The sequence below is a fragment of the Vicugna pacos genome, chromosome 22 (assembly GCF_048564905.1).
Source record: "Vicugna pacos chromosome 22, VicPac4, whole genome shotgun sequence".
NCBI classification, from domain to species: domain Eukaryota; kingdom Metazoa; phylum Chordata; class Mammalia; order Artiodactyla; family Camelidae; genus Vicugna; species Vicugna pacos.
In genome coordinates, this window is record NC_133008.1 from 1,505,790 (window position 1) to 1,521,372 (window position 15,583).

General features: G+C 43.4%; 1 protein-coding gene across 1 annotated transcript in view; it reads left to right on the forward strand.

The window, feature by feature from the left end:
* Nucleotides 1-15,339, forward strand: part of LOC140688316 (uncharacterized) — a 224,649-nt gene extending 209,310 nt beyond the window's left edge. The window contains exon 5 of the mRNA XM_072946940.1: nucleotides 14,818-15,339. Within this exon, the coding sequence (XP_072803041.1) occupies nucleotides 14,818-15,066 (249 nt within the window). The 3' untranslated portion in view covers nucleotides 15,067-15,339. The remainder of the gene's footprint in view (nucleotides 1-14,817) is intronic.
* Nucleotides 15,340-15,583: the final 244 nt, after the last annotated feature.

Here is a 15,583-nt window from a genome sequence, read left to right on the forward strand (position 1 = left end):
CCCCTAAGGGGGTGTCCCTGTGAAGAGTAGAAACGTCCTCCTGCAGGGGAGGAAGAGCCTCTGAGCAGCGGGCCGGATGCACAGGCAAGAGCAGCCTGAGCACGGAGATTTCGGGGACCTGGAAGTCATAAAGTGGCCCGAACAGCCTTGTTCCTGAGAAACTGGAGGGAAAAGATGCTGCAAATGCAGGCTAATTTCAGACCCTGTGGTGGGTCATGAGTGATAGGAAAGAACTGGTCAGGCAGGCACGAAAGAACCCTGTGGTTGTCCCAGTTGGGGCGTCACACCAGAGGGAGGAGCAGAGTTATAGACTTTGTCACTTTTTATCTGTGTGACTTTGAACAATAACACCCCACCTCTCTCTATATATATCTTCATCTGTAAAGTGACAGAGTGACAACTCGTGTCATCAGAAGGCTTAGTTTAGCTCTGATCCTCATTGTCCAGTCCTGTCAGTGCTGCCCTGCAAGGTTCTGCAGTGGGTGCTCTTACCCTGAGATGGGAGGGCGTAGAAGGGCATTGTAGCACCCGAGGGCAGGAAGGGGTTGCTTTAAAAGCAGACATGTAGCCTCCTGCAGCTGCAGACCTACAGGCAGTTTGGTTTATGGTCGTGGAGAGGACTTTGGAGGTCTTAGCATCGTCTTAAGACTTGTTTTCTCTTGGGGACCTGATTTGCCTTTGCAGATTAATGTTGAAGATTTGGGCTTCTGGCAAAGCTGTTTTCAGAGATGGGTATATATGTAACATATAGTATAAAATGAAAGGTTTTATTTAATATTTGGGACTTTGTAGCTGTAGGGAACAGCTCTGTTGGCCTGGTTTCCACGGAGGACACTAGCGGTCGTCAGAGCGTGCGGGAGGGCAGGCAGCCTGCAGTGCTGCTGCGGGGGTTCTCCCCAGCAGGACGCTCTGCTGAGTTGACTCTTCTCTGAGTTTGGTTGCCAGAGGAGCAGACAGCAAAGTAATGAGTTCTGGTGGGATTGTATAATGACAGGAAGAAAGAGGGAGCCGTAGTTCTTAGGGACTACTACACACTTTTGGTTCCTGATCCAGTGTGTCCCATTACACAATTGATGAGTTGTGTCTGTTCTGGGACTTGATTGAAATAAACGTGCAGCCTGAATATTAAGAGTTATGTTTTATTTGTCAGAAGGACTCGAGCCAGGATGACCGCCTCTCAGAACACTCTGAGGGACTGCTCGCAAGAGTAGGGGAGAAGCTAGGATTATATAGGAGCTTTACAACAAAGACCAGGTAGTCAGAACAATAAAACATTGCTTGTTATCTAAAGAAAGCCAGGTATCTCAAGTTCATGAATTTAATGCTTTTCAATATATGGGAGGAAGCCAACATTTGGGCTGACTGAATATATACTTTAGACAAGCACCTAGCTATCTAGGGCCAGTAATCTGTCCTTTCTTATTCTGAGTCTGCTCAGAGGGCACCGTTGTGAATGGCTGCAGGCCTGTCTTCACTGGGGTGTGGCGGCAGCCGCTGATGACTTGTTTTCAGCATTCTTTGTTTAGTGACATGGTTGCAATATTTTCATTCAATTTGTAGTGTTTTCATTCACAGAAAATTATGGTATTACCCTGATTATGGATAATCTGGAAGCTTGGAATGGAACCGAGATGGAATTACTGCAGGTAACTTCTACTTTAATAAGCCATGTGTAAACATGAACACGGAGGAAGCATACAAAAGGATTCGGTGGTGAATGGGAAGGGTTTCTGCACGTTACAGGAGAAGGCAAGGCAGAATTCTTCTTCTTTGTGGGCAGGTATGTGAGTCCAACTTTCCTTTCTGAAGTGCTTTCTGAGAACTGTTTATGGTAATGAACCAACATTGACAAACGGTGACACACATTGCATTTAAGAGCTGGCTGGCTTCAACTTGGGTATTGGACAGGTGGAATTCATAGGCAGTGGTCAGGTGGATGGGACAGAGATGGAGCCCAGGCCTGGGCCCATATTCAGGTTGAAATCGCCATTTACTCACCATAGCGCCTTGGACTTGAATGTAACCTCTCTTAAACTGATGGTGAGTCTGTGAAATGGGCACGATAATATTCGTTACTTCCTGGGCTTGTTGTAAGTTCTGAAGATTATTATAGCACACATGAAGCACTTAACACACTGACACTTAGCAGTGTACACTTTGTTCGACCACCACGCTTGGTGTGTGTCAGAGCCTTAAAGGCAGCATGTGTCTGTTTAGGATGCACTGGTAGCCCCTTGGCTACTTTGTGAATTTGGTGATTTCCTTTAATACTTGTAACTCTGTGTGCCATGGGCAGTTATTTTTATGGACAGATGAGGAATCTCAGGGTAAAAAAGACTGTGTAATTTGCCCAAAGTCAGACCATAATTTTGTGTGCAGGGGCCTCTGTTCAGCATGGGCTCCTGGGCCTTCTGCTCTCTCCGTTCAGCACCAGAGCCAGATGTGGGCTCGGCTGTTTCCCAGCCCAGAATATCCGGCAAGCCACAAGACACACCTGGTCCTGTGCTGCTTGAGCAAAATCTCCGGAGGAGAGGCAGTTACAAAAGGGATAAACATAAAAACAGACGACAGCAAATTGTGATCAGCTCTGAGAAGGAAAGGAACACGTCTGGCCATGCAGAGCTGGGAGCTTTCCCGTCGGGGCTGCTCTGGGGGCGCTCATCTCAGCTAAACAAGCTGTGCTGCTGCACCAAGGCAGGAAGGCAGGGCGCGTGTGGCCAGGTAGACAGGGCCTCGTTGATCGTACTCATTCCCTATTAAGTGTCAGGTGTCACAGGCACTTAACTAATAAACAGATGTTGGCCAGAATCATCACGCATTTTGCTTGGTAGTTTTATTGGTGCCAACTTTGAGAGGAGGTCATTGAAGCTGGGGAGTTTGCTGCATGCCCGTGATTACCATGGAAATACTCCCACTGGTCTTTCAACCTAGACTGGTGTGGCTGTCATGTCCCAGCCCTGTGAATGGCATCGTGCAGCTTCTCCCAAGTGGCCCAAATGACTGACATTGATATGCTTAATTCGTAGGAAATGGTATGTGGCAATAAGAGAAAAAGGTAGTAAGAAATTGGAAAACTAGAAAATAACCAATTCTTCCCCTGCTGGGGGACCGTACCCTGTGTCTCTCACCCCACTCACTGCCTGTCACCTCCTCCCTGCCGACTCCGTGTTCAGAAGCCACTCTGAGCCTTTGAAGAACATTTCGCCTCATGACACTGTTGACTAGGACCTGCGACCTCTCTGTCCCTGGTTAACTCTCTCTTCAAAGCCATTTAAATTTCTTGCAGGCTCCTCCACTCAAATGTAAGAATAGCCCCTTTAAACTTCTTGATGCAGCTCCTTAATGAAGATCTTGGGAAGGAAACCTAGCCAAAACCTGGGAGGTATTCACAGAGTGAATGTAACCTGAGCATTTTTTGACGTTCAGAATCAGAGCGGTGGGAGACACAGGAAGGCCTTTTTAAGTTAGAAAGTGGAAAGAGAAAGGACTCAGGATGTTTGAGACTGAAACATCTCGGTCCCAGCCAGCAAGGCACCTGCGTTCAGGATGGTGTGTGGGGAGTGCAGAGTTCTCAAAAAGAAAGAAGTGGTGGGATGGCAGGGAGGACATTTAGGTACTTAACTGGGGGAGGAAAAAGTTGGCTGAACAATTCATGGTTGAACAAGAGGATTGTGACATGATGTGCTTGTATTTTGGAGAGAAGGGTTTTGTGGAGCCAGGCCTAAGGAGAAATCTCTCTGACTGGGGAGTCAGCACAACAAAAAAACACAGAGAACCAGGCAGACCCCATGGCCCCTGATGGGGGAGAGGCTGCCCACCAATTGGAGACCTGGAGGCTGCTTCTGTCCCTTAGCTGGGGCCTCAGACCTCACTTCACATCCCAGTCCTGTTGATACAAGAAAAAATATGCGGGGCGTGAGAAGGGCTGTGTCCCAGGCTTCCGTTGAGCCCCTGGGATGTGCCCCACCAGATTTTGTTCCTTGGCTTCATGCAGTAAAGAATTCAAGAACAAGCCAGTGTTGAGTAAAGGTAGATTTATTCAGAGAGATACATTGACAGGCATGAGAAACGTCACGAAGTATGGGGATTTGATGCTCAGATTAAAAGTAGGCACACACTCCACAGAAATAGTGTGGGCCTTCTCCGAAGAGGTAGAGAGAGGGGTTCCTGGGATGTGGCTCTGTGTTGCTCCTTTTCTTGGGCTTCGTGGTTTCATATGCTAATAAGTAGAAGGACCAGCCTTAGGGCAAGGGGCTGGGATTTCCAAGGAGTTGGCCATTTCCCACCCTTTGACCTTTTGTGGCTAGCCTTGTGACTGCCATGGTGCCTGGGGCCGTGTTATTCACCATGTTACTATTACAATGGGTGTATAATGAAGCTCAGGATCTACTAGAAGTTAAATCTCTTCATCCTGAGCCTCAAGACCTATTGGGGGTTGAATTCTTCACCATTTTGATGTTAATTGCTGTGGTCTTTCTTGAATGGCTTGCTCTGCCCCCTTCCATCCTGTCTCACTGTGATGACACAGAGAGAGCAAAGGCCGGGCCCTGCGTGTGTTCCTGCATTTAACAGCGGGAGATGTGGGGTGGGCTGAGGATGACTCTGAGTGGTGAGAAATATGTTTCAGATTTTCCCACATGAGACATGGGGACCTGCCAGCAGCCATCGCAGATTTATCTCACGGGCATTATCGCTTGTGTTGTTACGGAAACAACAGGCCAGCCAAGAAATAAGCAGCACTCAGAGGGTGGGAGTACTGAGATTTATTATGCCAGCGGGCTCAGAGGGGCTTCTGTTCCCAAGCCCTGAGCACATCCAAGACGTGCACATGAGGTTTTATAGGGTTAATTACAAGTATGGGGCTTTTAGCCAATAAGGCTCGAACAACAAAAAGCAAGGAATCAGTACACTGAAGCTTATCAATTTGGAACAGATCACGTTACTGACAATTGTTGACCTTGGATTTACGAGTTAGCTTGTTAGCCCAGTAAACTGACACTGAACTTCAGATTTATGAGTTAGCCCAGCAAAACTTAGATCAGTAAACCGACACTTATCACACTTAGATTTGTGACTTAGCTTGTTAGCCCAGCTGGGGTTTTTGTTCACAGTGTCACTCATCTTTTCTATTTTCCTTTTATTTTTAAAGTATTTAATCCAAATTTAATATCAGGATTTTTTTGGAAAGAAATTTCTCTTTTTCTTTTCTTTGGGGCTCTTTTGGGGGGTAGGTAATTAGGTATATTTATCTGTTAGTGGAGGCCCTGGGGCTTGAACCCAGGACCCTGTGCACACTAAGCACACGCTCTACCACCTGCCCCATCATCTTTTTCTTTTTGCTTTAGCTGCCAAGAATCTTACAGCTGAATTTCTAGTCGGCCTTTAACACTTGCCCTGACTTCATGGAATCCATTTTTATGAGTTTACCTCCCCCTGGTTTCATTTAAGTATTGAATCTCCATTTTCTCTTCACTCTCAGTTTTGCCTTTTTGTTGTTATGGTTGTTAAGCTGTGTTTAAAAAATTGTTTAATTTCTCTTTTAGCAGGAGGCTGAAGTAAATAAATATGTAAACAAACATCACACTTAAATGCTTTTATATATTCTAAGCTGTTTAGTAGTTAATTAAAAACCAAATTGAATATTAAAGGGATAACATTTTTAAATTATTTTTTAATTTTTTATAAAGACATAGCTGATTTAAAATATATGTTTCAGGTGTACAATAGATGCTCCATTTATAGTTACTGTAAAACATTGTCTGTATTCCCTGTGTTGTAAGATACATCCCTCTAGAGTGTTTACATTACATGTTGCAGTTTGTATAAGAAATTTGGGTAACGCAGAGTCAGGGACGTGGCTGTGGCTGACCCAGGTTCACGCAAACCCTGCCTGTCAAAGCTCAGGCCTTCCCTCCTGTCTGCAGGGGAGCGAGTGGAGGCAGCTCTCATCAGCGCTGGCACCACACTCTGAGTGGCAGTGACAGCAGTGACTGTGTGTGGACGTGAAAATTGTTGTTCCAAGAGTTTTACATGCTTTTCTGCATCTAATAATTAAAGCCCACCTGTGAGGAAGGGTTTTAAGTTTTTAATGAATAATACATTTTATTTTGATATTGATAGACTTCAAAACTCCGGAAAATTTACAGGAGTAGTACAATAAATGCTTAGATACAGTTCACCTTAAAGGGCACTATTTGCCCTTTTGTGACGGGCTTATTTTAGCATAAATTTTCAAAGTTCATTCATATTGTAGCCTGAATCAGTACATTATTCTTTTTGTTTGATAATATCCTTTTCCTTTTTTTTTGTTTTTGGTCTATTTAAAAATATTTTCATTGAAGTCTAGTCAGTTTATAGTGTTGCGTCAGTTTCTTGTGTACAGCACAAAACTTCAGTTAAATAGGAACATACCTGCATTCATTTTCATATTCTTTTTAAACATAAGTTACTATAAGTTATTAAATATATTCTCCTGTGCTATACAGTATATACTTGCTGTTTATTGTATACATACTCAGCATCTGCAAATCTTGAACTCCCAATTTATTCATTCCACACCCTCTCCCCTCTGGTAACCATAGTTTGGTTTCTATGTCTCTGTGTCTGTTTCTGTTCTGTAGATAAGTTTATCTTTTTGTTCCTTTGTTTTTGTTTTTGTTTTGTTTTGTTTTAGATTCCACATGTGAGCGATCTCATATGGTATTTTTCTTTCTCTTTCTGGCTTATTTCACTTAGAATGTCATTCTCCTGGTCCATTCATATTGCTGCAAATGGCATTATTTTATTATTATTTTATTGCTGAATAGTAGTCTATTGGACATATATACTACAACCTCTTTATCCAGTCGTCTGTCAGTGGACATTTAGGTTGTTTCCATGTCTTGATATTGTAAATAATGCTGCTGTGAACATTGGGGTGAAAGTGTCCTTTTGAATTACGTTTCCTTTCGGATATATGCCCTGGAGTGGGATTGCTGTGTCATCTGGGCCCCCAAGGTTTTGTCTTTTGAGGAACCTCTATACAGTTTTCCACAATGGCTCCACCAAACTGCATTCCCACCACAGTGTAGGAGTGTTCCCAATTCTCCACAGCCTCTCCAGCATTTAGTGTCTATGAACTTCTGAATGATGGCTATTCTGACTGGTGAAAGGTGATACTTGTTTGCAGTTTTGATTTGCATTTCTCTGATAATGATATTGAGCATTTTTTCATGTGCCTATTGGCCATTTGTATGTCTTCATTGGAGAAATGTTTCTTTAGGTCTTCTGCCCATTTTTGGATTGAATTGTTTGTTTTTCTTTTTATCAAGTGTAAAAGCTGTTTACATATTCTGGGAATTAAGCCCTTGTCACTTTCATTTAATGCAACTATTTTCTCCCACTCCATAGGTTGTCTTTTTGCTTTAATTTTTGTTTTCTTTTCTGTGCAAAAGCTTGTAAGTTTAATTAGAACCCACTTGTATATTTTTGCTTGTATTTCTATTGCTTGAGTAGACTGCTCTTGGAAAATATTGTTGAGATATATGTCAGATGTTTTGCCTATGTCTTCTTCTAAGAGGTTTATAGTGTCTTGTCTACAATTTTAAGTCTTTAAGCCATTTTGAATTCATTTTTTTGTATGTTGTGAGGGGGTAGTCTAACTTCATTGATTTACATGCAGCTGTGCAGTTTTCCCTGCACCATTTGCTGAAGAGGCTGTCTTTGCTCAATTGTATGTTCTCACCTCCTTTGTCAAAGATTCAATTACCAAAAGTTTGTGGGACTATTCTTGGTAATTTTGTTTATCCATTCATTGATGGATGGATATTTTTAGTGACTTTTAGCTACTCTGAATGATACTGCTATGAATATTGATGTGCAAGTTTTTGTGAGAATACATTTCCATTCTGTTGGCTGTACAGTTGGCCCACCATATCTGTAGTTTCCACTTCATGGATCCAGATGGCTGATTGCAAAGGGACTTGATCATCCTTGGATTATGGTATCCAGGGTGGGGGTTCCTGAAACCAACCCCCCGAGGACACTGAAGGATGACTCTACATGTAGGAGTGGAATTGCTCAGCCACATAACTCTAACCTTTTGAGGAAACATCGGGCTCTTCCAAAGAAGCTGCACCATTGCCCCTTTCCAACGGCTGCATATTGAGGGTATCCATTTCTCTGCCTCCTGACTGACACTTGTTATTGTCCATGTTTTGATTATAACCATCCTAGTGAGTTTAAAATGAGATCTCATTTTGATTTTGATTTCGCTAGTGATGCTGACCATCTTTTCAGATGCTTATTGGCCAATTGTGTATCTATTTAAATCCTTGGCAAATTAAAAAATTGGGTCGATTTTCTTTGTATTGTTCAGTTGTAAGCATTTGTTTTATATCCTGGATACTAGTCTCTTATTAGATATATGCTTTGCAAGATTTTTCTCCTATTCTGCAGATTGTCATTTCACTTTAATTTTTTTAAACATTAAAACAATTTCTTTATAGGGGAGGTAATTAGATTTATTCATTTTGTTTTTCTTCCTTAGCACGCACTCTATCATTTGAGCTACCCCTTTCCCCTTTCATTTCACACTCTTGATGTTGTCCTTTGTAACAAATGATTTTAATTTGATGAAGTCCATTTTATCTATTTTGTTTTATCACTTGTGCTCTTGGTATTGTATCTAGGAAGCCATAGCCTATCCTATGACCACAAAGATTCATACTATGTCTTCTTTTAGAAAGTTCATATATTTAGTTTTTACGTTTCTGTCTGTGATCCATTTTGAATTAATATTTGTTATATAAAATACGGGGTCCAGATTCCAGATTCATTCTTTTGCCTTCAGATACCCAGGTGTCTCTGCTCCATTTGTTGGATAGACTATACTTTCAATGGAGTGTTGTTGGCACATTTCTGGAAAACTGACTGTAAATGTAAGTTTCCCCCCAGGATTTTTTATTGTGTCTCATAGATTTCTGCATCCAAACTTATGACAGAAGCATAATGACTTGAGTGCTATAGATTTGCTGTAACCTTTGAGTGAGTCCTCCAAATTTGCTCTTCTTTTTCAAGATTGTTTTGGCTGACCTGGGTCCCTTGCTTTCAATATGAATTTTGGGATCAGTTTTTCAGTTTTTGCAAAGAAGTCAGCTGGAATTTTGATAGGGATTCCATTAAATATGTAGATTACTTTGGGAAGTCTTAACATTTTTAACAATATTTTCTACCATTGCATGATCATGGGATGCCTTCCATATATGAAGATATTTTAAAATTTTTTTGGTGATACTTCAAAATATTCAATGTACAAATCTTGTAAACTTTTGTTAAATGTATCTCTCATTTTATTTTTTATGCAGTTGTAAATGGAACGGCTTAGCTTCATAAGGGTGGGACTATATATATCAATTTATTTATTTCTAGGATTCCTACATAGCAAATACACTAGGTTTATATTTGCTACATTGATCTATCCACAATTCTTCCCACCCCCGTGTCATAAGAAACCAAGACCCAGCTTAAGCCATCTGAACACCTATGTGGAAGTGAGAAATGAGACCTTTGGGTGGGGTTTGTGTAGATGATACTGAGATCTTATTCAGGATGGCTTCATCTTAATTTCTTTTAAACAATCCTTTCAGAGTGCATAGTCAGATACATTAGGAAAATGCTGTTTTGATGTGCGGAGGAGCTAAGACTGTAATTTTCAAGTAATTTCTAGTGAGAGTGTTGTACTTGAAACATAATTTGCATCAATCTTTGAAGATTTATGTTTCAGGAGCTTTGAGTAAATAATACCTGTCTTTATTCAATAACTACAACTAAATGCTCAAGCAACATGTAAGAGTTTGAGCAAACTGCTCCTGCCCCGTAGTGCTGGTTGGTTGCAGCTGTAACTGGAGTCAGCGCTTACCTCGCCCAGTACACTTGTGCTGATCTGCTCAAAACAGTTCGTCCAACAGTTTGTCGGTAGTCTTTTAGACAAAGCCATAAAGCATTGATTTAAGGTTGCTGGAATGTAATCTATTCTTATTAATATTAAGTAAGCACATATTGAGTACTTACTGTATGTTGGGAATTGTCCCTCAGCCTCACATGAATATTACTTCTAATAAAACCTCTCATATTTCCCTGTTATTTGCACTTTACAGATAAGGAGACTGAGGATTAGGTCTTCTCTCTTTTGGGGGGAGCTCATTATCAATGATGGGAAGTTGTAAGGAAAAAGATATTGATTCATCCAGAGAAAATATTTTTCTGAGATTCAGTATTGAAGAAGGTAACCACTGAAGAGGGTGATCATTGTTTGAGTGAGACGAGCCCCGGGTTGTACGGAGTCAGCATCCCTGTCCTGGACGCTGCACGTGTAGAGCTGCGTGGTGGGTGAGGCGGCGCGGCCGCGCAGGGAAAGCGGATGCCGGGCCGTTGGGCTGTGCTCAGGCCCGGTGGGGCTTTCTACTAAGAGCAGTGGACCATCATTGACAGATTTTAAGTAGGCTAGTGCGATGCTCTCGTAGATCACTTTTGTCTTGTAGAATGCTTAGAAACATTTAGAAGGCTCGGCAGGAGGTGATGTGATGAGTCAGAGTAGGGTGGCTGCGAGGTGTAGCAGTGTTCAATTTTCAAGTGATTTTCAGTCCCAGATTTGTGGCTCAGTAGCCGTGTCACTTTGGATGACACACCCAAGGAAGTGAAACAATTTATCTAATCAATAGAAGCAGTGATGTACCGAACTCCCAGGACTGCTGTGTAGATCCAGTGAGATAACGTGTGCACAGTGTGCAGCATGGTCCCCAGCACAGAGTCAGTGCTGAGGGAGTGCCAGTGAGTACCTGGTAGGACAGGTGTGGGTGGTGGATCTCGTTGACTGAGGAAATTTGCCCCTGAAGGAGGGGTCTTGTCACATCTGTGAGTGATTGGCCTGAGCTGGGAGAGGCAGGGAGACCTTGCCCCCGACCAAGGGCCCTGGGCAGGATGGCTATGGGAGGAACACCGTGAAGTTAGCTCTTTGCAGGTGGAGTTGGAGGTGCCCTTGAGACATCTAAGTGCAGTGTCACAATCACAGAAGTGGTCTGGTCCCGGGCTGTGCATTTTCCTGCTGAGATATTGATCTCTGAACGCGAAGACATACTTTACAGGACAAGTGAATAGTAGTATCATCTCTCATCCAAGCTCACATCTCTTTATTCATCACTCACTTTGCTAATTGGGTACTTACAGAACACACTTCACTGTCCTCCCCTGGGCTCAGGCTCCACAGAAAAGAGCTGGTGAGTCTCCCTCTTTTCCAGAAGAAGACACACTTAGCTGGTAGACTTCTATACCTCGCCAGACTTAGAATTTTAGGTTGTTGATTTAATTCTATTTTCTGTTGGTCATCTCCTGACAGGAGAGACGTTTTACCTCATGGTCAGGTTTCAATTAGCTGTTACTGAGAATTGCTGGTCTGATCCATAGTGTATTTATTCTATTAACTTTGTAGAGTACTTATCATTTTTCTGTCTTTGCTCTTTAATTTTGTTTGCCCCTTCAATTTTCTATCTTATTTGGGACCTTATTTTATTTTTTAATTAAAAAATGTCTATTAGCAGTTAACAAAACAAAAGCAAAGAAAAAATGCACATGATAGCTAAATTTAGAAAATATCTTGTGTGTTTTCTGTCTCAGCAATGGAGGGTTCTAGAAACTCGTGAAAAGCTTCATTACATAAGTTCCTTTAAATTCTGATTAAGAAATAAAACCTTCCTTCCTCATCTTTCAAGCTGCACAGCTAATTGTCAAGAAAGTGAGGGGAAATTCTCAGAAGCCAAGACAAACCAGAAAGCAGGGATTCTGGGAGATACGTGAGCCTTAGAAGCCCTGGGGTGCCGGTTGGCTCCTGAACTGAGTTTCAGTTGCCCTGGCAGGAGGGCAGGAGGTGAGCCTGTGGCCTCTCACACTGGGAGTTGGATGGCTGTTCTTATATAAGGCCAAGCACATCCTGAGAATCCTGCTTTATAAAAGGTTGAATTAGAAAGAAAAGAATAAAAGCATTCCTCAAGGCAAGGAAGTAAGGAAAGTAAAATTTTTTGGAAGCGGGAAAAATAACATATCCAAAGTAAGGATTTAGTTTAAAGCTGTTCTGGCATGAGAGTGACCACAAACCCATGGCAGAAAATCACAGCTCCTCCCGGAAAGAGAAGGTGTGTTTTGAATGAATCAGTGGACAGCCATTCTGAAAAAGGCCTCCAGAGTCTTCTGGATCAAGATACTGGACTCAAACACCTCCCTTCCATGGTCTCATTTAAATAACCAGAAAGGTTTTAAAGGAAAGAAGCCATAATCATAGTTCTATTTATTGACATTACTTTATGCTAGGAATTCAAAGGTGACTATGGAGTTGTCTCCTCTTTTATGGACCTTACTTTCTATTTGACATAGTTGGGGAACTTGGTGGAGGGTGGTGTTAGTATGTTGCAATTAACCAGGAGAGGAGTTTAAGAAAGCAGTGAAGGGTTGGTGACATTTTTCGCTGAGGACAGTCCTGTTCAGTTGGCTTGTAATTACAGGCTCGTTGAGTTGTCACTGGAGGGAATTAATCTTAAGGAATTTGGACTTAACTCAGGCCTCTTCAGAATGGACAAGTGAACCTGGAGAAAGACAGTCAAATCTGTGCAGACATTGAAGTTCACTTCAACATGTGGTATCCATGAGCCAAAGATAGGACTAGTAGGCAGCACTTCTTGAGGACAGAGGAGTGGTTTTTAAGGTTCTTCAAGAATGAATCCCAAGGTACCGGGATGGCCAGTTGTCAAACTGTGACTTTGCTCTTTGGACGGTGTATCCACCAAGGGTATTGGCCATTTATAAGTTTCCATTTCTCCTTAATACATGTCAGGTTATGAGGACGTGGGCATAAACGTTTCACACCTTGTCAAGGTGACTTTGGGTACCTGCCTAGAATCATGGGCACAGTTGCGGCTGCGTCATACATCTTGCCGCACATCCCGCTCCCCGGCTCCGTGATCACGGCAGAGTGGTTCCTTATTGAGCTGTCCATCTCCTCTGTGACATCGTAACCAAACAAAAGATTGGAGAGTATTAGCTTGGCTTTTTTCTTTTCTAACATTCCCTTCAAATTATGATGACTGATAGTGGACCCAGTTACGTTTGCAGATGATTTACAAGTAGGGCTGTCAGTACAAACCTTGTAATCCCCGCTGTGTGATCTAGAGAAGAAAGTTACACTCTTTCCAAATTGTTTTGATGCACTTATGTGGGAAAATGATGTATGTTTGAATATGTATTTCCTCTCTTAATCATCATGGCTAGAGATGAATATTTGTAGACATGGAATGAGTACTCTGTATTTGAACTGTATGGTCCCCTAAATTCTCCCCAGCTTTTTAAAGTCATCACTGGAGTGCTACCTCCAGAGTGCCGCAAAGCATCCAACACTGCCTGCTCTTCGGACACTGTAAGTTTCCAAGTTGGAGAAGGCTGCTGGCTGGTGAGGCATTCTCTCGCACATCTCTGGTTGGGTGATGTGAGCTGAGAACACAAGAATTGGCAGACAGTAACTAACCACGATCACGTCCATTTCTGGAACACTCATGGAGGATTTTACACCTATGCTTGTGGAATACGTTATTTCATTTAGTTTTCCCAAAAATCATAATTAGATTTTATCACCTGTATTAAAAAGGAAACTGTCAAAGCGAGTGACGTGCAGACTTTGGACTGGAACACGGGTCTTTCTGATCCCTGTCTCTGTTCCCTCCCCGGCCTATCCTTGCAAATGACCAGGAGACTCTTCCTCAGTCTTGAGTTTCCCTCTGATGTTACCGCTCTCTTTGTTTCTAAGAGAGGAAAACAAGTCTAAACTTACTTTCCAGTTGGAAATGGAATGGAGGGTTAACGTTGGAAGCCGGGAGAATCTGTCCTGTGATGAAGTGGTCTCCGAGCCACTTCCACTGGGATGTCACATCACTGTCTGGGCCCCTTGCTCAGCCTGTGCACAGGTGACAGCGCAGTTGTGCCGAGCAGTCCTCCCGGACAGGGCAGTGGGTTGGAAATGAGTTTGGGGATTTGGTTTCATTACACAAGTTCCTGAGGGCCTTGACCTGGCACTTCGAGTGGGAGCATTCCCTGTCCCACAGACTGTGCTCTGGGCCCGTGCAGACCTGACGTGGCCTCAGCCTGAGTCTCAGGGCCCGTGGTGATGAGGAGCATTTTAGCCCAGGGTCTGCCGGAGGCTCTGAGACTACTGGGCTGTGGGACTTTGTCCAGGATGATAATAATTCCTCCCCAAGTTTCAGATTTCCTTGCCTGTGAGCCGGGGTAGTAGTTGTTTCTGAGATGATTATAATGATTCAGTAATGGGCGCAGCGTGTGCTGACAGGTAGCTGGGTGCTTTAGGAGCAGAAGTCGCAGTCACTCTGTCAGCCTCTCCCTGTGCGCTCTATGCTTTGAGAAGTTGTGTGTTTGGTGAAAGTCCCGCCCAGACCCTAGGGTCTAGATGAACTGTTGTTCCTTTACTTTCCCTTCCTTTTCCTCTTTCCCTTCTCTGTGTCCCATGTTTAGGTAGCAGGTTCCTCTATTTCAGGGAATACGGGCTTTTCTAGTAAAGGGACAGGTGGAATGCAGAGAGGTGGGGCCCAGCGGGGGTCTGGAGTGTCTGCACAGTGCTGCTTCCCTGCGTTTCTGCATCCGGTCCCATCAGTGCACTAAGTCAGCCTTCCTCTTCCTTCCTGTGTCATCGGGTCTCTGTTTTAAGGGAAAACCATTTTTATGGGTCTTTTTTCACTTACGTGTTTCATTCACATGCTTGTTGCTTTTCTCCCTGTGCTTCAGCGTTCTGAGGAGAAAATTCAGCCGTGCAGCATCCTCTCCGAGCTCTACGAGTTGATCGGCTTCCACTGCAAGTCCACCTTCTTCAAGCGGGTGGCCCCCGTGCGGCACGCGGCCCCCAGCATCCCGGAGCCTGGCGGGAAGGCCTGCTCCCGACTCCTCCTGCAGACGCTTCCTGGCTACAGTCTGTCACTGGACTTGCAGGACTTCAGCAAATGTGTTGGAACTAAAACATTGCTTCAGCCCCATTAACCATGCCTGGTTTGGGCCCTGCTGTCCTGCCTCATCAGGGTGAATCTTGATTCATTTAGAACAGGGCTCAGCAGACTTTTCCTTTCAAGGGCTTGGGGGTAAATATTTCAGGGTCTGAAAACCTCCTGATCTCTGGTGCAGCTGCTCAGCTCTACTGTTTAGATGCCAGAACAGCCAGATAGTCCACACACCCATAGAGCTTTATTAACAGCAGTGGCTGGGGCTGGATTGGGTGTATGAACTGCAGTTTGCCCCCACAGCCTCCTCAATATTGACACCTGCACCAGAGTGTACATTTGTGACAATGGGTGAACCTACACTGACATGTCATCATCACCCATAGCCCATAGTTGACACTAGGATTTACACATTGTGTTGTGCACTCTGTGGGTTTGGACAGATGTACAATGACATGTATCCACCATCACAGCATCATACAGAGTCGTTTGTCTTAGTGACCTTAAAATGCTCCGTGCTGCACCTCATTCATTGCTCTTTCCCCTCTAGCCTCTGGCAG